The sequence below is a fragment of the Acomys russatus genome, chromosome 3 (genome assembly GCF_903995435.1).
Source record: "Acomys russatus chromosome 3, mAcoRus1.1, whole genome shotgun sequence".
NCBI classification, from domain to species: Eukaryota; Metazoa; Chordata; class Mammalia; order Rodentia; family Muridae; genus Acomys; species Acomys russatus.
The window spans coordinates 34,805,869-34,832,143 of NC_067139.1; the positions used below are offsets into that span (position 1 = coordinate 34,805,869).

Below are 26,275 nucleotides of genomic sequence, written 5' to 3' on the forward strand. Positions count from 1 at the left end.
GGGCTGGGCGGATGGCTCATCCAGCAAAATGTAAAGACCCAAGTTCTGATCCTCAGGCACCCACACACAAACCCAGATCTGCATAATGTAACCTGGCTTCACAGTTCTCTGTGTCACATATTGTGTGGCTTGATGTTAATGTGTGTGTGTGTGTGTGTGTGTGTGTGTGTGTGTGTGTGTAGTCATTCTCCCCCCATTTGATACTCATCAATTTAAACTTGAAAACATTAACATTCATTCTGTTAAAAAAAATAGAGGTCTTGAGGCAGAAGGGATAGCTTACTTGTTAATATGAGTTTTATACAAATATGAGACCCTGAATCTAAACCCAGAACCCAGAGCCCATTTTTTAAGCTGGACTTGATTAATAGCAAGGTGGATACATGGTGGCTCTTGGGCCCTCTAGCCAACCATGCTAGTGCAATCAGCAATCCCCAGGTCCCAGTGACAGACAATGTCTCAAAAATCAAGGTAGCTGGCTCCTGAGACGTGACACCTGAGGTTGACCTCTGACCTCCATAGGCACACACACACATGCACATACACACAATAAAAAGCCAAACCTCTTTCCAGCCAGGGTGTCATAACTGAGCTTTATTGTAACTGGTTCTATGGATTGGGGCCATTGCTCCAGCTAGAACCTTGTGTAAGGTGATCTCCATAACCGTAGAGTATGCCAGACATAACCAAGAACTGAACCAGAACACCAAGTGCCTGGCATGGAAGCATGTGCCAGCACGTGCCAATGGTCACTCTTCTGCAGATATTTGATTGACACAAGGTCTTTGTGTGCTACTGAATCCCAGGATGTGGCTTGTAGGAGTTCCAAGTGCCCCTTTGGCTTTGGGTATTTCTAGACAACTTATGTAGGAGCAACACTTTACAAACTTGGGGCAGGGAGGAATATCACAGCGCAAATTTTAAAATATTTAATACATTATTTTTGTTCTACAAAGAATGAGCAGTTCTCAAATATTACAAATAATGAAACAGACATACTAGCTTATGGATATATAGAGATAGATATGTACAATTTACTACTTTATACTTCAAAAGTGCAGGAAGATAAATTACATAATATATATAATTTCAGATCTAGTGGACAATTGGATATTGCTCTTGTGTTGGACTTGATGCATTGGATGCATGCCCATGGCTTGTCACTGAATGGAGAGGGGACCAGTGGGGATGGGGAGCTCATGGCGTCCCATGCTTAACCCCAGAGTGCCATCTTAAAAGCAATATTTCAAGTTTTATAACGAGCTAGGGCTGGGTCAGAAGCTTCCAGTCCCGTGTGCAATAGATAACGTTTCCAAGGACGTCAGCTTCGTGACTTGGGATGGGACCAAAGCAAAGCTGGAAGCCACTGGCCCAGCACTGCTGTGCACTTGGCCCCTGAGTCAGAGGGAAGTGGTGTTGAGACAGCTACCCAGCGCTCAGTTCAAGCCATAGAAAGTAGTGTCAGAATGAAGCCAGGGGTGTGAGGGTTCCCCAGCCTCACCCTCTAAACTCACAGGCAGAACAGAAAGAAACAAAGACTGTGAGTGGAATAATTGCAAGATTCCTGCGTCGATGGAGACAGAAATACTAAGAGATATGCAAACTGACGTGCAGTCACTGGGAGCAGGAAAGCTTATAGAAACACTCAGGTCTAAAGCCTGGTTGTAGTTGGTGGGTTAGACAGGATCTTACTAGCTGTGAGGGACCACCACAAATTTATATCATATATATGATAATATATATAATATCGGTCACAGACTCATGTCTTTCCTTCACTATCCCTGCACCTAGATGACAAGGCGATACATTTTCTCTGAGAACAGAAATAGATATAAATGGAACAGCAAATTAAAGACATTCCAGAAAACTCCACAACTCAGTCTTACTGTGATAGAGAATGAGTGGCCTTTGGGAACAAAAGAAGTCGACAGAAAAGGCTCTGAGGGGTCAGGAACAGGCACAGGTACTCTGAGCACCTTGGCTGGCTCCTGGGCTTCCTCACTTCTCAGTGTGGCTGCTTGCCCAGGTAACACCAAGGCTTTTGTTCTAGAAGTCCAAGGTAAGATCACTGAGCTGCATGACTTGCTGAGGGACGTCCCTGGTCCTCAGCATATCTCCAGGGTGAGTTATCATTGACAGAGCAGAGAGGGCCAGATTGGACAAGGGGACTGAGTTATAGAAGTCTGAAGGAAACTAGGATGTCTGAACACAGTGTTCTTTGGAGGCGTTGGTGGGGCAGGAGGCCTAGCACAATACCCAACATTGGGACCTCTGCCCAGTGGTCATGAGACAACTGTATAGGCGCTCCCAATGCTGCAGCTTCCTCTACCTGCTGACTGGCTGGTCAATGGTAAGATGGCTAAGACAATAGTCAAGCCAGCAGCCGAGGCCAGCATGGGTTTGTCCTACTAGGTGAAAGAGGCGCACCTTCTCATTGGCCGTGAAAGTAAGAATTTTCAAGAATCAAAACCCAAGCCGACTCCAGGATAGCAGGTAGATTAGACTAAGTCAAGGGCACTGTGCCCAGAAAAGAGAGACCAGCTTATCTGCAGCCACTGTAGTGGCCGATCCTTAAAGCACTAGCTATGATTTGTTCAGAAGAATCCAGGGTGCATACACAGTCCTTAGGAGAGAATTGCTTCTGGGGTGCACGCTGCACTGAGGAACTCTTAAGAACATTAAGCAAGGGACAAGGAGAAAATTTATTATTAATTAAATGCGTTTTCTAGCAATCTACTTCCAATATAGGTAAATCATTAAAAACACAGTGAACAACATCTGTTTCAAAGTATTTCATTAAGGTGCAACGCGTAGCATCTACATGCTCGTGTCATTTAGAAAAATGGATGTGCTTTTGGTTATTAGATGCTTTTGGTTGGCTGTTTCCCAGCTGGGTACACATGGAATTATTTAAGACAAGAAAACCATCTTGGGGGAGGGGAAAGAGAGAGTCTAAAAAATGCCCACTTTATTTTTTTTCTTTTAAAATCTGAGGGCTGGAAGAAGTGGCAACCCTCGAAGGTCAAAATGAAAGAAAGTTCATGTTTCTTGAACCCTCAAAGTATCATACACACACACACACGCACATGCACACGCACACACACACACACACACACACACACACACACACACACACACACAACATTATTGCGATGTTGGCATGATGTCACAATGTCCTGACTCGAAAAAAACCAAAACTAAACCAAAAAAGTGCTGACACAGCATCATGCCACAAGTGGCCTTGGCATTGCATGTGAAGTGTATATACTCTTAACAGGCTGACACAGTACTTGCTAAGAAGGCTTTGAGGAGATGAGAGCAGCCCTCAGGTGTGTCAGTAGGAATAGCATGAGCATCACTTGGAGGGGGCTATGGTGTTTTCTCTCCAACCCCACTAAAAATGCGTTAACTGGAACCACTGAGGTCCACGAGCCCATGTTGGACCCACTAGTTTCTCACCTCCTTCAACTGTCTGCGTCTCCCCCCAGAGATGTTAGTGGCATCTGAACTACATTGCCTGATGTGGGATGGTACCTGTAGCTATGGGCTAACCAGTTGTCATGCGCACATGCTTAACCCAGTACTCTCAGTCCCTCCTGTGTCCACGGCTCTGAGTCCCCTCTCCTTCAAGTGGCCAAAGCCCGCTCAGGACCGGCCTCAGCTTTCTGGGATGCTGAGAGCATCGCAGATTCTGAAACTCCTGAGGGGTGGGCTGGTGGGGTGTATGGAACGCCTCTGGAGGACATTGCAGGGTGTGTTGCAGCCAAATGCAATGTTTAACACACGGGCATCAGACATGCTGCCCTGACAACGATGGGGTTCAAAGGGGGAGGGGTAGAGAAACCCTAAGGGCAGCAGCAGCTCCTTCTGTAAGGAGGGCCTCTCACATGACCACACACTTGCCCTTGAGCTTCTCCTTCCTCTTCTGCTGCTTGCTCTTCTTGCCGTCGATCTGGAGGCTCACGGTCCTGCGCTTCTCCAGGTTGAGGAGCTCCTGAAAGAGTTCCTTGACATTGTGGTTGAGCTTGGCCGACGTCTCCATGAAGGCGCACTTCCACGTGCGTGCTAAGGCCTCTGCCTCACCGCTCTGCACCTCACGGTTGGGGCTCTCATCACACTTGTTCCCCACCAGCATGATAGGGATGCTCTCCACATCCCCCTTGATCTCACAGATCTGCTCGTAGATGGGCTTGAGTTCCTCCAGGGACTGCCGGCTGGTGATGGAGTAGACCAGGATGAAGGCATGGCCTTTGGAGATGGACAGCCGCTGCATGGCCGGGAACTGGTGGCTCCCAGTAGTGTCGGTGATCTGCAGTGTGCATATGCTCTTGTCACAGCTGATGACCTGCCGGTAGGTGTCTTCCACCGTTGGGATGTAGCTCTCCCTGAAGGTCCCTTTCACAAACCTCAAAACGAGGGAGCTCTTGCCAACACCACCTGCCCCAAACACAGCCACCCTGTAGTCATTGCTCTGTTCCGGCATGTTGCTTCACAAGTCCAGCTACTGACCAGGAGATGCCTAGCAAACAAAGCAGACATTGAGGGAGTTAATTTGAAAACCTTCAAAAGCTGGGTTTTGTCTTATTTTTGCCAAAAAAAAAGAAAAAATGAAGTGATTAAGTTTGTGTTCACTAGCCCCACTTAAAACCCATTCCAGATTCCACCTAGTTCCTTCCACAAGGCAAAGCCCCGGTGCCCTCGACTACTCCTCAGTTTCCCTTATGGCAGGAGATGCACTTTGTAGCTTAATAGAATCAGTCCGTTCTTCCCTATTAGCCTCAACTCTGAGCGTGTTTGCTAACCCATAGGCCTTTGCCCAGGAAGAAGATAAAGAGCCACCCAATGACAGAATGAAGGCAGACTGTGAACACGAGGAACTGCCACCCATGCCAAATGCCTCAGTGTACAAAGTCCTCACCGCTTCACCTGTACTACCGCACACTTTTGGACCCGGGGGTGGGGGGAGAAGGTGTGGTCACGCTGGGGAGATGGCTTGTTGTGCAAGTACTTTCTGCTCAAGCATGGGCACTTGAACTCAGATGCCCAGGCCCATGCAAAAGCCAGGCATAGTGACACATGCCTGGAAGGCCAGCAGTGGGAGGGGTGGTAGTGATGACAAGCGGGGATGCATGAAAGTCACTGACGAGCTAGCCCAGCCCAATGAGTGAGCTCCAGGTTCAGCGAGGCACTGTCAAAGAAAGGAAGAAGGGAATAAGGAGAGAGAGAGAGACAGAGGCAGAGAGACTGAGAGACAGAGACAGAGAGACAGAGAGAGACAGAGACAGAGACAGAGAGACAGAGACAGAGACAGAGAGACAGAGAGAGGTGGAGAAGGAAAGAAAAGGAATTTGGAGACATTGGCCATACTCCGGTTGATGGTCCCACACTCGTGTGTATATGTGCAGCACAAGTTGAACTCCACAGACTGAGGAAAAGGGAGGACATAAAGTTGGAAACAGGGAGGGGGCAGGGATCAGAGGATCTGCGGTTGGGGGGGGTACATGATTGTTATACGTCATATACATGTACCAAGTTCTCAAATAACAAATTAAAAGTATAAGTAATTGATTAGAGTGAAAGAGGAAGTGTACAGTGTCGAAATCTACCCATCATGAACATGTACACATATGCTCATGTATACTCTAATACACGCGTGCACAAATAAGTACACAGTGTATACATCACACACATGCACACACTCGTGCACACACACACACACACACACACATACACACGCACCTGGTCTGCTTTCTTTTCTACTTTTCTTACTCTAGGAGGAGTGAAAAGGCAAAAGGGAAGTTCTCAGTGTGTAGTGTTAAATATTATGCGTGTTTCTGTCAGCCCAGGAAGTCCTCTACCCCTTTAGAGAAGTTGGTGTTGTTATGATTATGGAATCATGACCATATTGTAAACAAGGGGCCAGGAGTTCTATGTCCCTCAACATCATATACCATGGAGGGGCATCATGACCATCCTCAGATTGTCACAAGGAAGGCCTGGCCATGTTGTCTTATCAGGTATCAGCCAACTCATAGCATGGACTGTGTTTTCTGGGTAGAGAGATTTAAATGTGAACTAAAAACCATGAATGAGTTAGTCATTGAATGTAAAATAAGTGTATGCTTATGTTTTAAAATCCATAAGAAGCCGGATTACGAGTGCAGTGATAATGAGGGGTGTGGTGACCGTGAATAAGAGTGACTCCAGTGACGTGTCCCTCCCTCGCAAGTATTACTCACTAGGATGAAAGACGTGCAAGTGTTCTTTCTTTGGGGCTAGAGAAATGGCTCAGTAATTAAAAGCACATTCTGCTCTTGCAGAGGACCCAAACTCTGCTCTCAGCACCCACGTCTGGCAGCTCACAACTACCTGTGACTCCAACTCCAGGGTATCTGATTGCCTCTTCCTGACTCCATGGATTTCTACAATCACACATGCATGCATGCACGTGCGCACACGCACACACACACACACTCAAAAGTACATAGTCAAAAATAAAGTATTTTAAAAGTACGTTCTTCATTTACAAAGCATCAAATACCTTTCCTCCATACGTTTTTAGAAGAAGAAAGACACATCTCCCACAAAAGTGTAGAAAACTAAACCATGCCCACATTTTTTTATTGTATATGAGTGCTTTATCTGCAGAAGAGGGCATCAGATCACATTATAGATGGTTATGAGCCACCATGTGGTTTCTGGGAATTGAACTCATGACCTCTGGAAGAGCAGGTGGCGCTCTTAACCGCTGAGCCATCTCTCCAGCCCCCATGCCCACATTTTTAAAACTAAAATTGACGTTAGCTATGTGAAGCATGGAGTCTATTGTTTTGTGGATGCAAACAGCATGCCCCCTTTTCACTTTCTCAGTTTTTAAGCAACTATGAAGCAATAGCAAGCATTGCTGACCAAAATTATTCTCAGAGTCCAGTAAAAAAAAAAAAAAAAAAAAAATCAACTGAAACTAATATAGGCAGGAAATGGGTTTGTGTCAGGGAACATCAGACCCCAGGCTTCCAGTGGACCTCTTCTGATTATATTCTGTATAGTTGCTTATATATCAACTCAGCTAAGTTTTCAGTGTTCTGGAACATGCTGGAACACACCAAACAACTGATTCAGTTAAGCTGTCAGTTTTCATGGAACTTACTAAACAACTGACTAAACATCAATGCTAAAATAGAACAGGAAGATGTCAGGCCATTAATTAATGGAAGTCTGCTCAGGAGTTTGATTAAGTCTATTAGATGCTTATGAGATAATTAAGACCAATCTAGGCATGCAGCATTATGACAAATTGTCCTGCAATTCAGATTTAAAAACAAAACGTCATCTGGAATGTGACTTGAAATGTCCCTTTCCTGCCTCAGCGTGGGAGGTCCTCATTGCTGGGAGGGCCTTGTCCTCACTCACTCTTGGATCGTGTTATAACTGTTCAGCTCTGGATTGAATGGAAGGACCCAGCTCTAAGGTCATTAGATCTGAACCTTAGTGTTGCCAAAAGAATTCTTGGTCCAGGAGTTTGAAGAATTTGCTAGCACATGGGCCCTTATGTTGTGCAGTCTCCATAATTCAACTGGCCCCAGGAGCAATGCTAAACATTCTAGTATCTATGGCTACCAGTGTTTATCTGTCTAAAGAAATATCTGCTGTTCTCTGGCTAGAGTCCAGGATGGTGACAGTACAGGAAGCTGCTGTGTCTGCAAGAACTTGAGGCAGGGTATTGTTTATCTCCTGGAACTCAGAAAGAAATAGAGAACTCCCCAATTTTTCAGTAAATTGCAGACGTGTACTTGATGAAAGACAGAGTCTGAAGGAGCCGAGTGAAGGGTGGGCTCTGAAGAGCCATTTCTTTCCTGCAGCGCAGAAGCAAGAGCCTGAAAGAGGAGCAGGAGTCGGGTACTTAAAGGGGGAGAAGTTTGGTGTCCAGTCAGTTCAATGGGAGAGGGGGCTGAGGCCATAAGCCCAGCCCCAGCTTTAAATGTAACGGTTTCCAACCTGAGCTGTAAACACTGCTATTCCAGCTCAGAATCACTTATCTACTTTATATCCATACAAACCTGGTTTACCCAAAAGGAGGCCAGAGCTGTCTAGGACTAAAAGGCACAAGAGTGAATTCACTATGGCCCATACAGAATGTGCTGTCGCACAATTACAGAAAAAGGCAGGAGGATCCACTGGGGCATATGGCTCTGCCTGGAGCCCAAGGAACAGCCCATGGAGGACTGGGTTTTGCCAGATGGCAAATAGATGAAAGGCTTGTTGGTCCCATGGCACAGCCATATGGAAAGGAGAAAATGCAAGAAAAACAGGAAATGTGTTTGGCATCTGGGAGTTGGTGTGAGGAACTGTGTGAATTCTAGCAAGGTAGAAGTGGGGCTGGGGTAGGGTAGAGCACAGATTTACAGTGGAGGTGGATAAAAATTAGAGAATCCAAAAAACCCTCAAAGTTGGTTCATTTAAAATACCAATAATTAATCTATCTTTAGCTAATAAGATAGCAACAGAAATAGATCGGGATACTAGAATTACTAAACTTGGTAGTAAAATGGGAGGCAAAAATGACTGGCCCTTCAAAAATAAAGAGTATAAAATATATGAAGGGCTCCTGGTCCCTCAAGTGCCAAAAGGGCAGATAATATAGAGTAAATAAACTCAAATTGGAAAAACTACTCAAAAAGAAAGTAAAAACCATAAGTATCACCTTAAGGTATTAACTCAGTAGCCAGAAGCTACCTACAAGCAAAGCCCCAGGTCTAGACAGCTTTATCAGTGAGTTCCACAAGCCCACAAAGACCAAACAGTATCAATTCTTCATAAACTCTTACCAAAAAAGCTAAAGAAGAAATATTATCCCTGTTCTTTCTTGAGACTAGTATTATATTACAGTGCTACAAAAATCAGACAGATGCCACGAGAAAACAATATACCAGTATCTTATGGTGATAGTCAGAAAATTCTCAACCAAATACTAGGCACATGAAACCCTTGATATATAAACAGATTGTATGACATAACCAAGTGGCGTTTATACCAAGAAAGCAAGTTACTTCATACTTGACAAGTAAATAACATAAGAGGGGCCAGCAAGATGGCTTAGCAGGTAAAGGCACCTACTGTTACACCTGATGACTTGATTTCAGTCATTCAATCCCTGCGAGCTACATGGTTGAAGGAGAGGCCTGACTCCTGTCAAGGATTACCACTATGAATGTGTCACAATAAACAATGCGCATACACACACACACACACACACACACAAACACACACACACACACACACACACACACACACACACACACACACACACACACCAGGAATAAAGGGAAAACTCCTTAGACAAAGGGTACATTGTAAAAAACCTCAGTGTGGATGGTGATAAGGGTAGAAACTGATTCCCGCCTCCCTCGGGATGGGAGACAGACAAGGGTACTTGCTCCTGCTCTGCCCAGCTTGTGCTCAGCAGAGGAAACTCAGGCACAAACACGAAGCCAAAGCATCTCAAGAGGCATGTGTTAAAGGCTATAGGACCGTTAAGAAATGGGCTCTAGTGAAAAGTCTGGGGAGGGGGTACTGAGACTCTGTTCTCAGAGGACACTGAGGGACTATGGTCTGTTCCCTCTTCTCTCAGGCTCCATCACGCATTCCCACTGTGAAGTTTCACCCAGCCTCAGAGCAGGGGGTTACCAGGAAGCCATGGAAAAGAAGCCCTGAAGCTTGGGAGCCAAACCAAAGTTTTTTCCCTTTCTGAGTTGATCATCTCAGGTTTTGCTGTAGTGCCAGACATCTGAGACAGAAAGGGCATCTGTGCTTACACTGGGACGAGCTGAGGAGACAGTGAGAAAGAAGAGGTGATTGATCTGGTATGTGTTCTCTTTACAGCAACAGAAAACCTCTACCATTGACCATGGTGATGAAGCCAGTCCCGGAAATGCACCAGAACCACTGAATGATACATTTTAACTGGATAAATTATACCTCTGTAAAGCTGTTACTTAAGAAAGACACTGGTAGAGGCAGTCCTTGTCTGCTGGCTCTATAACTGGCTCCTAGACAGGGAGAAATGGAAATGAGCCCTTCGTGAAAATAACACATGAAGCACAACAGGTTAGATTGTGTTCCTAATAGGCAGATAATGGGGCCCGACCTTAACACTCACAATAGAAGAGCCTGCTGAGAGAAGCCACATGCAGAGTAAATAGATTCCTACAGTAAGCAAAAGAGCTAGAGAGAACACGCAGACCACAGGCTGATTGAACTTGACAGTTGCCTGCTGGGGACTGGGGAAGTGGAACATGTTGACATTGGGGGGGGGGTGAAACTGGCGTTAAGACTGTGCCATTATATAAGGTGTTTATCTAGATGGTTCTCGATAGCATTTTTTTTATTCACTTAAGATTAGCGTAGAATTGAAATCTTTAATTTGAAAGTGATTGATAAAAATCTAGGGATTCCAGAAGGAACTGTTGTCTGACGCTGGAGTTGAAGGCTAGCTGTGCTGTGAAAGGGAGATTGCGGGGATTTGGGTTTGGAAAGCTGGGAGTCCAATGAAGACAAAGTGAACCTCACTCGAGAGGTGCCGCGGTGGAAGAGAATGGTAGAGGAAGTCGGAGGATGAAACAGTCATGTCGGGAAAAGTGCGGGGAGCAGTGAGTACGGGAGATAGCTCAGACCAGACAGGAGCGTAGAGCTCTCTTACAGAAATGTACCAACTAAGGAAAGAAGAGTGCAGTCATGTAGGGCTCTGAGGAGTGGGAAATACTGTGCACAGATTCGGTGTTAGATAAGCCATCTGGAAGGATCCAGGAGCCCCTAGAATCTAGTATGCATGGGGCAAGGGTGTCTTTATTCAAAGAAAAGGCCTGAGAGAGGGAGGGAGGGATGATAGATAGGTCAGACAAACAGAAGATAGATTGATAACAGACAGACAGACAGACAGACAGAGTTAGATAGATCCCAGTACTTAAATTCTCTAGAGTTATTTGCCATTTGTTCTAAACTTTGAAACCAGTGTTCCATTCTTTGTCTTTGGGTTTTATCCAGCCCCTGTCAATAGACACCATGGGCAGGATTTCACGCAGGAGTTGACAACAGGACGGACCATCTGCGCAGGAAAGGACACCTGTTCCCATTACACTTTGCTGACTGAGGATTAACTTGCTGTTTACAGCATTTGGAATTATTTGGATTTTTCCCCTAAATTGTTCTCAATTCCCAGTTTTTTAAACAATTTGTCTGCTCCCTTGCATACACTGCATGTCTGGGGTTTAAACGTGACTGGTACGTTGTTTTCGACGGTGCTGGGACTCAGTGTGACTTCAGCATCCCTCGGGTTTTAATCCTAGTGGTGAGGAAGTGAGAGGGCAAAAAACTTATCATCTAGTGTTTGCAGATGGGAAATTGGTTCTGTAAAAATCAGGGTTGCACTCCATAGCTGGATCTGGTGGCATTATAGGAAGGACAGAAACCATGTCACATGTGCATTTACACTGTGTCCTGCACTACCTCTCTATCATGTATCTCGGACCCATGGGCTAACACAAAGTAACCTGCCTTACGCGCTTCATTATAGTAACAAAAATTTGGCCAATACAGATGGTATTCAAATGTTTGCAATCAAGTCCTCTCACCTGATGGAAGGCCCACGTCCCACAGAGCGATTCTTGTCTGTCAAGACTACATAGCAGGCCTCCCTCCATAGCCTGCATAGCCTCCATAGCCTCCATAGCCTCCATAGCTTCTACATCCTAGAGTCAACCAACCTCAGATCAAAGAGGTCTATATTTAATATCTATAGTATGCTTATTCATTCCTTATTCTTCGTTACACAATATAACACTCATTTATCCGTAGTTGACATTATAGTGAGTGTACAGTTTAAAGCCTATAGGAAGGTATGTGGAGGTCCCAAGCAAACACTCTCCATTTTAGAACAGAGACCTGAGTACCCCGGGATTCTGGGATTCTGGGAAGGGGTGTTTTCTGGGACACAAGAATATCAAGGGTCAGGAGTTGAAATTGGAAATAAATGAAAGAGCAGAGAAATTCAGCTTTTTATGGGCCATTTAGAACGCCCAATAACTTAGTTTTTTTCCCCAGCAGACAAGACCCACATCTCAGCTCAGAGGTTGTCGTGTCTCCTGCAGGCCACAGACAACACCCCTGATAAGTGGTCACCTTGCTCTCCCATGGTACTTGCCTCTCATGATAACACACCAAACCATCAATCCCTTTCTTGCTTTGTTATTCCAGGCAGGGCCTCACTATGTAGCCTTGGCTGGCCTGGAACACATCATGTAGACCAGGCTGGCTTCAAACGCACAGAGCTCTGCTTGCCTCTGCCTCCTGAGCACCAGGGATAAAGGCATCCCAAGGCAAGCTCATCGTTCCCTTTAAGTGTATCCATAAAGTTGACATGGGAGAACACACCTGAACTAGTCACAGAAGGCAGATGAACTGAGCCTATAACTGGCATTACAACATGGAAAAGGGGTGTTGCACAAGAAATTCAAAAATCTACAATTTTTCGGGCTAAGCCATAGTTTGTTAGACTATAATATGGACAGAGAGAACCTTGCGGAGTCCAGGCTGAACTTACACTCATGGTCTCCCCGCCTCAGCCTTCCAGTTGCTGGAATTCTTAGGAGGTAATTTTAGAAAGGTGGGCCACCATACCCACCCAACCCCCAGGTATACTTTTATATATTTTATAGACTCGATATAAATAATAGCTTGTTTCATGTTCCTGGTACCTTTCTAGCTGACTATAACATTCAACACATTTATGTAATGGTGGGAAATGTTCTCTCAGCCATCAAAGAGTCAACCATGCCAGCCTTGTCTTTCTCCAAGTGCCAACCCCTTTTGGTTGTTTTGTGTGGGATGGAGACGCCTGTTTGGAAATGTTATGGCAAGTGTGGAAGAGGCAGGGCAGGCAGAGGGTGTCAGGTGCTCTTCACATGGGGCACAGTGTCTGTAAGAATGGAACCAGCAGAGAGAGGGCGGGGACACTGGGAACAGAAGGAGTGGGGTCAACTGCTTTTGTGAGGCACATAAGCTCACAACTTAAGCTTGCCCCAAGCTCCTAAGATGCTTTCATTTGGAGCAAGCAGGACATCAGGAGCTCCTAGGACATTGTCAAGATTAGTAGGTTCTGCCTGCATTTGTAGGCTCTTTGTTGGTTGGTTGGTTTCTTTGCTTTCATGTTGGTAAGAGCAGTGAGCAAAGAAAACTATATAAATAATAATATTGTCGCATTGTCAAAGGACCAGTTGTCAACATTTAGTGCAGCATGCTGACCTCTGGGGAAAGGAAAACTAAAGGACACAGCCTCTGGGGCACAGGCCTCTGCACATCTGGAACAAGGCAGTGACGCATGGGGTGATGCTGACCCGAGGGCCTCACTCACTGTCAGAGAAGAGAGCGCAAGGCTGCCCATGCATACAAGGTCAGGCCCATTCCTATGCTAGCCAAATAAAATTTACCAAGTTGACTAAGTGATTGAAAGGGAATTTTAGAATTGTTTGCTATTCTGTAGCTCATTTTTGGTTCCATATCTGAGAATTCATCACCACATGCAAGGCCATGGAGACTCCCCATGTGTCTTCTAAGAGTTCTGTGGCTTTAGTTCGTATTGCTGATCCAAAATGAGATCATTCTCAGACAATATACAAACTGTGCTTCAGGCTTTACTATTTTTCTTAGGTCCTATTCCCCCCCCCCCCATTATTCATTCTGCTATCATTTGTCCCCAACTTTTCCAGTTGATAGTGTAGGGCCCTTACTATGGGGGCCAGGGAAGTGGCTCAGTAGTTAAGAGTGCTGGTTGCTCTTCCAGAAGACCAGAGTTCAGTTACCAGAACTCAGGTTGGGCAGATATAGTCTCTTCTAGACTCCAAGGGTATGTGTACATACTCCTGTATAGACACACACACACACGTACACACACACACACACACACACACACACACACACACACACAGTAATTACTTATCAACTGTAAACATGAGCCTTTGTTTCTGGATTTTCACTGCTACCCCACTGGCCCCCAGGTCTCTGCATATGCTGGTGCCACATTGTTTTGAATTCTGTAACAGGTAAATTTGTGAATGGAGGTATGAGTCCTCCAAGTTTATTCTCCTTTTTTGAGACTGTTTTGAAGCACTTAAGACTCCTTGCCAGCCCGTGTAAAGTAAGTTAGATTTCATTCAACCTTTGCCCAACAAGGAATATTATTGGGAAAGTTAAGAGAGAATCAGGAGAAGAGGGGCCACCATCCAATCTCAGAAAGATCCAACACCCTCAATATGGAAATAATATCTGCAACTGAGCAAGCAAAAGATGAGCAAGCAGAAGCACCAACAAGGAATCTCTACAGACATTTCTCTAAAGCAGGTGAAGAGGATCTAACACCAGTCATTACACACAGAAACCCAAACCCCAATGAAGGACTGACTGCTTTACACTCACTCAAAATAACTGTTCTTAATGGTGATGGAGATGCTGATGCTGATGCTGCTGATGATGATGATATAAGTGAGGTCTAAAAAGGGCTCAGCAGCTAAGAGTGTTTGCTGTTCTTCCAAAGAACATGAGTTCAGTTCCCTGCACCCAAGTGAGATAGTTCACAAGAGCTTTAACAGCACTCCCCCACTCCCATGGACACCAGTGCTCACATGCACATACAGACATACATACATACATACACATCATTTTTTTAAAAGATAATAACACATGATGGCCATGCTGTAGAAAACATGGACACTTTCATTACGGTGGTGGGGGGTAGAGCATGGTGATGCCTCTTTGGAGAAAACTTAATATAGAATTCCTATGGGATCCAGTAACTCCACCTCCCAGAACACCGGCCACCAGCCAATCACTGGCCCTCAAATGCTGACAGCCGCCGTTATTCACAGCAGCTGAGAGGTAGATGCCTTTCAAATCCCACTAGCAAATGAAGGGGCAAATAGATGCAGTACATACAGGAGGAAGAAAATCATTCAGCCTGGGGAGGGAAAAAAAATCCAATATCGCATACCAATCTAGAGGATGGTGTGAGGAAATACATTAACTGCCACAAGATACTGGGGCTGAGGAGACGGCTCAGTGGTTCAACTCCAAAGACACGCTTTTTAAAAGCCCAGGTGTGATAGCTTACCACAGCGCTGGGGAGGTGGAGGTAAGAGGAGGGTCGGGATTGTTGACTAGCCAGCCTGGCCTGATTGGATAGTTCAAGCTAGTAGGAGATTCTGTGTCAAAACATGAGGTAGATGGTGTCTTCAGGACATGCGCACGCTCATGAGCCTGCATCCACACCAGCATGAAGAACACATCAACAGCGCCCGTGATCCTATTCCATGAGGAAACGAAGGTTATGTTGCAGTCCATAGAGACAGAGCACAGAACGGGGTGCAGGGTTAACGGGGGGCTGTTGGATGAGTATGGAATTTTGGCCCAGCAGGATGGAATGCTCTGGAAACGAGGTTTGTATGGGATCTGTGTGGTGGCACTGTGCAACAACATGACTCTGCTAATGCCATCAAACTGTGCCTTTGCAAATGGTCGATGTGGCAGATTTCCCCACAATAAAAATACATTAGGCAATATGTGCAAAGTTTTTCCTAATCTTTTAGCAAGAAATGTCAGTAAAAATGTTGACATTAACCAAGTCTTCTGTCCTCTATACTACACAGTGCAAACAGCACAGATCTAACCTGGCCTGACAGGCGCTTCCCCCATCTCATTTCTCCGGAAGACCAATGAAAACACGCACCTGTCTCCTGGCTCTAATTCTATATTGTGTTAATGACGGCGAGAAGCTGTGACTACTGCTCACAGCCCTTAGAGCCAAGCCAGCTCGTGCCTTAAAACACTCTGCCCGCCAGCTACTGGGAACCTGTCTGGGTTTTATCAACGCAGACAGTGCTGAATTTGAATGCTTTGATCAGACAGCTCTCACACAATTCTGATATTGATCACACATTAAAATGATAATGCTCCATCCTTATTTTTTATACATCTATTATTTAAATCAATGCCACCTCTGTCTTTATATGTATGTATGTATGTATGTATGTATGTATGTATGTATGTATTTACTGTGGATATTGAGGGAGAGTTCTCTCCTTTTTTGGGAGTCGGTTCTCTCCTTTACCCTGTGAGAGGACTTAGGTCATCAGACTTGGCAGCAAGCGCCTTTATGTGCTGAGCCATCTTACTTACACCCGTCTTTTTAATTGTTTAAATGTGGTTACAGGAAGAATGTGGTAGCTCACATTTGTAATCTTGGTACCTGAGGAGATAAAGGCAGGAGGTTCAGGAGTTCAAAACCAGTCTGGGTTCTATGAGTCTGTCTCAAAAGAATCAATAAACAACAACAACAAAAAAATACAATTATAAAGCCCCTGCATGGGCACCTATGAATCTGCATTTCTCCTCTGCCTCTCTCAATCAACTTGAATAGCATAATTTCCCCACATATCTTCAAGTTTGTAAGCACAGGCAAAGGGGGGTCCATGCAGTCATAAATAAACCTTTCCAATATCTTGTTAAAGCAAACAAACTTAAAAGGCCCAGCAAGTGGTTCAGCAAGTAAAGGCACTTGCTAACACAACTGAAGACTCATACAGTAGAACGGCTGACCTCCACGCCTCCCTGTGGCACACACAGACAATAAGTAAGTTAAAATTAAGTTTTAAAATCCCTAATAAAATTTAATAGGGGGAGCAAGCGAGCAAGAGATTAGTAAGGGGAAATGGAGACCGAACATGAGAAGATACATTATTTACATGCACAAATATGTCATGGTGAAGCACATCATTATGCTGGGTTAATACATGCCAATATAAAAATTGCTGAAGTTCAAAATTTTACTAGTAATAGGCCAAAGCCACAAACCATTTGGGAAAATGTTTGTTTTCCTGCTGTGGGAAAATGTCAAGTATCACACCAGAGTGTATACTGAGTTGCTGAGAGCTCCTTCTCTGCTCCCTACAGGAAGGGAGAGAAAGGGGACTAACCAAACACTGGGAGCAGCAATGTTCAAAGCCACCTGGACCAAAGCCCAGATGTTTACATGTATCTCAGGCTCATCTATTTCATACTCACTGGAGTGAGGCTCTTTCAATAACGCAGTGCTTTGTGACATGTATTCTTCTCTCTGGACCTGTCTCTCCTTGTCTGCGATTTTGCTTACTGTCTGAATTAGAATTTCTACTGCTGAGAAAAGACACTATGACCACAGCGACTCAGTCACAGCAGAGGCCATATGCCTTCACTGACTTAAGCATCACCCCCAAGCCATCAACTACAGGCCTCACAACCTCCAGCCAGGACCTTCCCCCTAGACTGCAGACACACGGATGACTCCCTTGATGCCTCCAGAAGCATCCCATCTGTCTCCTCAGCAAAGCTGACCTCCCCACACAGCCACTCATGAGTCCTCTGCAGCATCCTCATCTTGGCTACCTTCAACGGGATCCTTCCAGTTACTCAGGACAAGCACCCTGGAACCTTCCTCATTTTCCCATATCTCCTCATACACACACACACACACACACACACACACACACACACACACACACACACACACACACACCTGTTTTCTGCCATTATGCACCTAGCTCACTTCTTCCCAGCCACAGCCACACAGGTCTCCACTGCCCCTTGACATACCAAGCATGCTCCTGCCTCAGGACCTTCCTACTGGCTGGTCCCTCTACCAAGATTGCTCTTTCTTCAGAATTCCACACAGCTCATGTCTGGTCTCCTACAGGATTGTGCTCAAATATCAGCCTTCTCAGTGAGATTGTCTCTGGCCAGGCTGCCTCATTTTATATCCCAGGCTCAAGCCTGGTGTCCTATGGCCTCCTCTTTCTCATGTCTGGGGTACACAGGTCTTCCTGGCTTCCTGCACAGCTTCCCTGTTTTGCAGCCTGATTGTACCTCTGCTTTATAAAAGCTATGCATGGGCTTTCTATATGCTCCATTCGCTGCTGCTGGGCCCCCAAGGGATGAGAATTACCAGCCCACAGGAAGTGTGTACAAACAGTGTGTTTGGGGCATGAATGAATCTACACTCTGCTTCTAAGGAGCAAACTGAGGAGGGCGGATTAATCAGCTGGCTGTGGGCAACGATCCTTGGGTACAGAGCTGATTCTTCAAGTTTGCCTGTTACTGTATGTTGTTGAACTCTTTGTACCTCTGTGATAGTTGAAAATATGTAAGCCGAGTGTGGTGGCACACGCTTTTAATCCCAGCAGGGAGGCAGAGGCAGGTTGGTCTCTGTGAGTTTGAGACCAGCCTGGTCTACAAAGTGAGTGCAGGACAGCCAAAGGCTACACAGAGAAACAAAAGAAAATATCTGCTTCTGACCCTGAGATACTGAGCATCTCTTCACGTGTTAGAAGCCCCTGGCCTGTATCTCTGGATTGCTGTCTACCCTTGCTCTCCATTTAGATATCTCTTAGTACACAAGGAGAATGCTGAATTACCTTTTGTGTTTTGAGGTTGGTCTCTTGGGAGTTCGAGGCCAGCCTGGTCTACATGATGAGTTCCTCTTAGACTCCTCATGGCCAAGCAGGGTCACCAGCCTCCTGATCTTGACTCAGACCTGCTGAATCAGCAGCTTGGAGCTTTATTGTTGTGGTTGTGGTTGTTGTTTTGTCTGTCTGTCCGTCTTTCTGTTTGTTTTTCTTCTGCAGTTGTGAGAATTAAACCCAGAGCCTCTTGAGTGTCAGCCAAGGACTTTGTCACTGAACTCTACTTCAAAGTCTTAGAGCTGTGAGCCTAGCAAACCCCTCAAGGGATTCTGATGTCTAAGCCACCCAATTAAGAAACCAAACTCAACAGAAATAGGTCACAAACACCTATTCTTTGATGTTACTGTTAGTATTTGTGCAGAACTTGTATGACTCCAACTTAACAAATCTTTTTTTTTAGTATCTCAGTTTAGAAAAGTCTTCCCTACTCTGAGATTATTCTGCATTCTCTCCCATGTTTACATTTGCATTGTGTTTAAATATTTGTTCCAACAACCTGATTCATTTCTCCCTCTCACCCTCAAAATTACCGAAATTACTGCCCATGTATATGGAGGGATCAGACCAATATTCAAAGGAATGGAAGAATAGGGAGGTGACTCCCCTAGTCCCTTCCTGTTCCAAATCAAAACACAAAACCCCTTGCTTGGTCGACATGATAGTGTAGGTAATTTAGAAGCTTTTAAAAACTAGGTCACCCAGCCATTTCCACCTTCCAGTAATTCCACACTCCTCTTTGCTCGCGAGCACTCACCCAGACCTCACTACTGCGGTCATGTGGGGCTCCATTCACTGTTTTAATTAAACTCTAAGTGCATGCATGTGGGGGTGTGTATGTGAGTTCATATGTGCACAGTCGCATGTGCGTGCACATGGAAGCAGACAAGCATCACCCTCAGAAATGCCATCAGCTCCTTTGACACAAGGTATTCCAATGGCCTGGCACACACCTATTGGACTAGAATGGCTGTTCAGTGAGTCCCAGGCACCCATCTGTCTCATCCCTTCAGCTCTGGGCCTTCAAGCTCATGACAGCACACTGCATTTTTTTACTTGCATTCTGGGGCTCAAAAGCAGACCCTCATGCCCGTGATACAAGCTTCTTACTGGCTAAGCCTCTCCCTAGCTCATCCTTTTATATAAATTTATTTTAATTTTATATAAAAATAACAGTCACAAACACACATACATGTCAATGACGCATGTTGCATCAGCATGTTGCATGCTGATACCTGTATATGTTGTGTAAATTAGGCTAAGCATGTCTTCTTCCTCAGACACTGTCTTAGGGTGAGGACCCTGCATGTCAATTCTCCTTGCTTATTGAAATGCAAAGTTCACTATTGTTATCTGAGCTTGCTGTTGAACCACTGCACACCAGAGCACCTTGCTCCTATCAGTAAACAAGTACAGTATTTTCTGGCATTAAGATGACTTTTTACACCCTCAAAAAAAATCCGTGCCAAAGTCGGTGGTTGTTTGCTTCCCCTTACTTCATATGTCCCGTGCCTATAGTGGGACATGGCCGATTCTCAGCTCTGTACGGGGAGTACGGGGAGTAAGAAGCAGGGTGGAGCAAGCCACACACATCTTCCTGAAATTCAAGGAGGAGAATGTGAACATGGATTGGCTCTCCACCAGAACAGCCCATTCACCTAGGAGGGCTGTGCCTTAAAGGGGCAGTGTAGGCTGGCACTGGCTGGCTGCTGTTATTTAATAAAGCACCTGGCAGTCTGTGCCCTGCCTGCAAATAGGCACATGCCTGAGTCTGCTGCACAGGGTGGACGTTGGAAGAGGGGTAGTCTTGTACAGCGAGTATATGCCAAACTCTGTATTTTAACTGGAAAAGGTGGGAGACATCTTATATGCCCAATTGTTTTATACACCAGACCCATTTGTCAGCTCCACCCATCTTCCCTCCTTCTGCTCTCTAGCATCTGGCAGCCACCAGTGTAGTCCAAAGTGGTCTTTTGAGAGAGGGTCAAAGGTCAAAACAAAGAACCCAGATGCCAAGCCATTGAGCAATGGAGAGACATTATAGATACCTCTCTTTAAGTCCTACGGAACCACTTCTTAGGTGAAGATACAATAAGGGAACCTACTGACCTCAGGTATGTGCACTTAAGGTGGTTGAGGCTAGGTGGTCACACTGGGAAGGTGAATCCATGCTTATGGAGCTCCAGTCTTGAGCTGGACCATTCTCAAAGGTTGGATGCTATAGAAAGCTGAGTGGATTATGCCTGGCTTTCCCCTGAATGCAGAGGCAGGGGTCCCAAACTCAAGAGTTTCAAAGCTTTTAGAGGCCCTGAGTTCAATCCCAGCATCAAATGCACATGCAAATACCTGGAAATCCAAGTGTGGAAATATGGATGCATGGGTTTGTGGAGGTGTGGGGTGGGTTTGTGGAGGTGTGGGGTGGGTATTTGGAAGTGTGGATGTGAAGGTACATGGGTGTTTGGGTGTGTGGGTGTGTGAATGTGTGGGTGTTTGGGGATGTGTGGGTGTTTGGGTGTGTGGGTGTGTGGGTGTTTGGGTGTGTGGGTGTGTGGGTGTGTGGGTGTTTGGGTGTGTGGGTGTGTAGGTGTTTGGGGATGTGTGGGTGTGTGGGTATGTGGGTGTTTGGGGATGTGTGGGTGTTTGGGTGTGTGGGTGTGTGGGTGTGTGGGTGTTTGGGGATGTGTGGATGTGTGGGTGTTTGGGATGTGTGGGTGTTTGGGTGTGTGGGTGTGTGGGTGTTTGGGTGTGTGGGTGTGTGGGTGTTTGGGTGTGTGGGTGTGTGGGTGTTTGTGGGTGTGTGGGTGTGTGGGGATGTGTGGGTGTTTGGGTGTGTGGGTGTGTGGGTGTGTGGCTGTTTGGGGATGTGTGGGTGTGTGGGTGTGTGGGTGTGTGGGTGTGCAGATATGTGGGTATGTGAATGTGTGGCTGCATAAAAGCCCAGATGGAAAGTTCCTGAGTTTTCTCATTTTCTAAGAAAAATAATCCCTTTCCAGGCATTAACTAGCCTTGGAAATTCCTTGTCTGAAGTTCTTGGACACAAAATGCTGCTCTCTTTCAAAGTCCCCCGTGGTGAATCCTAGCCGTGAGCAGAGGCCTCTCTAGCCCTGAGTGACCTGCATGCAGAACCACCCTTCCCACTCAAGTCACTCACGACTCGGCTTCAAGAGACAGGCAGGTTGCACCAGTCAAGTGTAGAGTGACATTTCACACTAACCTTATCCAGTGGCAGAAAAATAAGCAGATTTAAACGCCGATAACATTCATACCTGTGACAGAGAGCACCCAAAGATCAGAGACAACAACACCTAGCCATGCAGCACACGACACTGCCTGCCCGATGTCCATGAGCTTAGCAATGACTTTGCTGGTGTTTTGTGTTTTTGTTTTTTTGTTTTTTCAGTAAGGAAACTTAAATGTGCAACTTGACAGAGGCAAATCCAAGGCAATACCTCCTGGGACCGAAGTTAGTGCCTGCCACTGCCTTCTGAAACAACAGACCTCTAGTCTCCGGGAAGATTGGATGCAGACAGCTAATTCTCACGGAATCACAGCAATCATGTGAGCTGGTCCTCCTCATTTACTGGCAGAGCAGTATGTAAATAAGAGGGCCAGGCAGACAGCCTAGTCCGTGCCGTGCTGCTGTGCAAACAGGACCTGAATCGGATGCCCGGCACTCATTAAACAAGCCAGAACACGGAGCACATTTGCAGCCCCAGTGCTGCAGAAGTGGAGACAGGTGGGGCCTGGCGGCTTGGTGGCCAGCTAGTCTAGTCAGTCAATGAGCTGCAGGCTCAGCAAGAGACACTTGTCTGCAAAACAAAAGCTCCTGGCATAGCCCTCTGGCCTCCACATACACGTGTACCCACGTGCATCTATACACACAGACACACACATATTCACATACTTGCGTGTGCACACACACACAATGAGAGAAATAAAGAGGCTCAGATTTCTGCAAAGAAGGAAGAGCCAGGTTGAGGTAATATGATATCATTGTGACTCTGTTTGTTTGTTTGTAATGATCTTAAATCGGCAATGGGCCCTGATACTTCAACTTTTATTATTATTTTATATTTTAATTACATTTCATTTCTTTATTTGCGTGCATAGGAGAATGTGTGAAGGCAAAGACATACATTCTTGGAGCCCAGAAGAGAACATGCAAGAATCGGCTCTGTCCTTCCACCAGGGTTGACCTCAGGTCAACAGTCTTGATGGCCAGCATCCTTACCCACTAAGCCATTTCACGGACCCCATTTAGCTTTTAATAGTCACTGGCCACATGGGGTACCTGATCTGTATTGAAATGTCTTGTGGGTCTAAGATTTAGCACAGGGAAAGGAAAAGAGGGAAAAAATATATTGGTGTTTTATACTGACTACAACTTTAGTGGTTATTTTTAATATGTGAAAGAGTAAATTTTAAAAATGCTAAAATTGATTTCACCTGCTCCTTTTTCTCTTCTGATGTGACTAATAGCACAATTTGAATTATGCATGTAGTAAGCCCATTCCATGTCAGCTGGGCAGCACTAATTCATAGGACAGCACTTGCCGTCCCAAGGAGAAGACTGTGAGAAATCTCTTTTTGGAACTTGTGAGAAGCAACAGCAAAGAAAAGATAGAGACCATCTGCCCCCATCTCTTCAAAAACTTCTCACCAGGTCAAGGAAGAGACACTTGCCTGCCAAGTAATTAAAAATTAAACCATTATTTGAAAGCAATTAGATAATATTATGCTCTTGCCTAAATGAGTGTGTAGGCATTAGTAAATTTCACTTTTAAAGGGGCACCAGAGCTGAAGAGATGGCTCAGTCAGTATAGCTCACACCAAGGGGCGGGGAACCTGAGTTCATATCCATGACACCTGCATTAAAAAGCCAGGCGCAGCAGCTTGTGTCTGTAATCTGAGGCAGCAGACTTAGGAGGGTCCCTGGAGCTCATGGGCCAGCAACTTAATCAAGTCAGAGAGCTGCAGATTAAGAATGCCACCAAAGAAGACCCTTGGCAATGATTTCTGCTCACCACACTAATTAATGCAGATGCATATGCACATGTGTGCAATGCACCGACATGTACTTGCACATGTGCATGCTTACACACACACACACACGGGGGGGGGGAATATTAGCAATTATTAGCAATTTTGACAACATGAAAACCATCATTTTCATTTTTGATAATCAGTTGTTCTCTGGGGAAAAAAATCATTAGCAAAATCAATTAATGGCATAGAAAACAGTTTAACCCTGAAAAGACATCTGTCCCTGGCCAACGTGCTCCTGCCAAAAGCACAGATGATCAACAGTCAGGTTGGAGCTGCCTTGTGAGGGAGAACAGGATACTGGTTATCTGTACTGAAAAGTCAGTGATGAGTGCTTTCCACATACCAGGGGCAGCCACATTCTCTTGTGTCCAATAGAAACTCCCTGCTACAAAAACATGCTGCATTCATCTAGAACACATGGTTTTTTTAATCTAGGGCCATCAACTGATTTTTTAACTTATCAACAATCCCTTGGATGTTAAGAATGAACAATATATTGTCGACTACAAGAGGTATAATTTCTTTCTTTATAAGCCCCATTGTTTTTCAGAGGTTTCGGTGGGTCTGTCTGATGTCTACCATTTGTTGCGAGGATAAATTGTTTCTAATGAAATATAGAATCATGTGTTGTGGAGAATGGAGCACATATATGAAGCTGGCAGCAAGGTCCCCATCTGGCCTTCGCAGGCTGAAATGGTTCTGTTGACAAGGCTGGTTGCTAACCAGCTGCTGGAGTCTTCCCCCTTTGCCCAGCTTGCCTTTCTGTATGTGTGCCCCCAGCCTCGGGAGCATCCCTACTAAAGCACTCATAAGAAAAGCTTCTAGAGATTTCTCTATAAGTGCTACCCATGGGTTCCCGACACAAGACGCTGAGCAGGGAGCAGGGATCCTGTACCTGGCAACAGACCTTCAATGCTCGCCCTGGCTCTCCCTACTCCTTGCCTGTGCTCTCCGGGGACACCACTAGCACTTAAATGTAATGTCCTCACTCCAGTGCGCCTCTTTCCCGTGCCATCTTATGTTTCTCAGATAAATTGGGGTTGAGGGCTGTGGGGGTGTTGTGTCTTCTTGAGCTCTAGCTCAGGACCCTCTCCAGTATGAAGGGCTAGCACAGCTAAAACTGAACAGTTTGCAATTTCAGGCAACAACAACAACAAAAAAATAGTATGCTTTCCATACAAATTTGTTAAATTTATTCTAATTTTATTCTCTTCTTTTCTCTCCCACCCACTCCACCTCCTGGAATCCAAATGCCAGTGGGAAAGAGCACATTTGGACTGATTTGAGATGTAAAACACTTCAGGTTTTTGTTGTTGCTTAGAAAATATTCCTTTAAAATAGTGTTTTATGGGTTTCTTTTGTAAGCAAATCACAAAACTTCTGCTAGATAAAGGAGCATGTGCGGGGGTGGGGGCGATTTAAAGGTAACAAGGACCAGGATGTGAAATAAAGCCCTAAGCAAGTCCAGCTGTTGAGGAATTCCTCCCTTCAAGTTACATCGTGTTCCACCTTTGAAGACACGGAACAACGGGGTGCGGGACGTCCGGTTCCAAAGACGCCCCCCAACCCCAAATAGTCTGAACTGGAACGCGAAACCGCAAAACAGGGTGGAGAAGTCAGCCCACAGGCAGCCAGCTGTCTTTGTCCTCTGATGGAAACCCACGTTCTTTTACACCTAAGATGAGATGCGGAGCCTTGTCTGGGTTCCCAGCTTCCAGGCAGTCTCTTAGAAATCCTAAGCCTGGTGGGAAATGAGACATTAAGGCGGGTCTCTTTCCAGAGCATTAAGTCTAAAGGCGCACGGGAGGGGCGGAGAAGGAGGGGTCCAAGCTTGTGGAACCCCCTGGCCATCTCTTCTGGCCTCTGAATGCTTCTTTCCCTCGCTGTACCTCTTTCCGAGACTTTCCCTAAATCTATGAAATCGACTTCCGCAATCATGACAACACCTGCAGTCAAAGAATTTTCCCAACCACAACTCCTGTTAGGACGGGATCAGTAATCTTGCTCGTTCAAAGCAGTGTTATCTGTTCAGCCTAAGGTTCTCCCAACTGAGCTATGGCTTCGTGCTCACCCTCCCCTCCCTAGAAAGATGCAGGATGAGGCTGGATGGTCCCCTTTTTCTAGTTCTGGGATGCATACTGATCTTCACCCCATACAGAGTAACCCGGCTCCTGAGTCTTGCCAAAAGCGCCGGGCGCCCGTGAGCTCTAGCCGAGAACCGTGGTCGCTTACCTGGGGAGAGCCGGCTCAGCACCGCAAGTCTCCAAGCGCTGCTCGGGACCCGCTGCGCGCAGCGCGTTGCGGTGGCTGCTGAGGCGGAGCGCGCGCTGCTCCCGCCTGATGACGCTGTCAGCTGCCCTGCGCCCCGCACCGCCCTTGTGCACCGCCCAGTGTATTGCACCTCCAGTTCAATGCCCAGAGCCCCGCACCTCTTAGTGCAACGCCCAATGCAACGCCCAGTGCAGTGTTCTGCACCCTACTCTGCGCCCTCGCTGCCTTGTGCACCAACGCCGGCTCTGCACTGCCTTGCAACCACCAGCTCTGCGCCCTGCACCTTTGTGCAACGCCCGCACCCCCGCCTGGCCCTGCGTAGTCCTCCCACGCGGTGCTCTCAGCCTCTGGCCTCCTTGCCTCCGGCTCCGCCCTCCTTAAGCTCTGGCTCTGGAGAGGCACGGTCGCTGCGGTGGTGG

General features: G+C 46.0%; 1 protein-coding gene across 1 annotated transcript; it reads right to left on the reverse strand.

The window, feature by feature from the left end:
• Nucleotides 1-3,190: 3,190 nt before the first annotated feature.
• On the reverse strand, nucleotides 3,191-26,275 carry Diras2 (DIRAS family GTPase 2). Its single transcript, XM_051171304.1, has 2 exons — nucleotides 25,818-26,275; nucleotides 3,191-4,519 (listed from the first exon to the last, which is right to left on the reverse strand). The coding sequence occupies exon 2, from the start codon at nucleotides 4,481-4,483 to the stop codon at nucleotides 3,884-3,886; it is 600 nt and encodes a 199-aa protein (XP_051027261.1). The 5' UTR covers nucleotides 4,484-4,519; nucleotides 25,818-26,275; the 3' UTR covers nucleotides 3,191-3,883.

Excerpts from the sequence above, each read along its gene's own strand:
- Diras2 (XM_051171304.1), bottom strand. The coding sequence starts at position 4,483 with ATGCCGGAACAGAGCAATGACTACAGGGTGGCTGTGTTTGGGGCAGGT.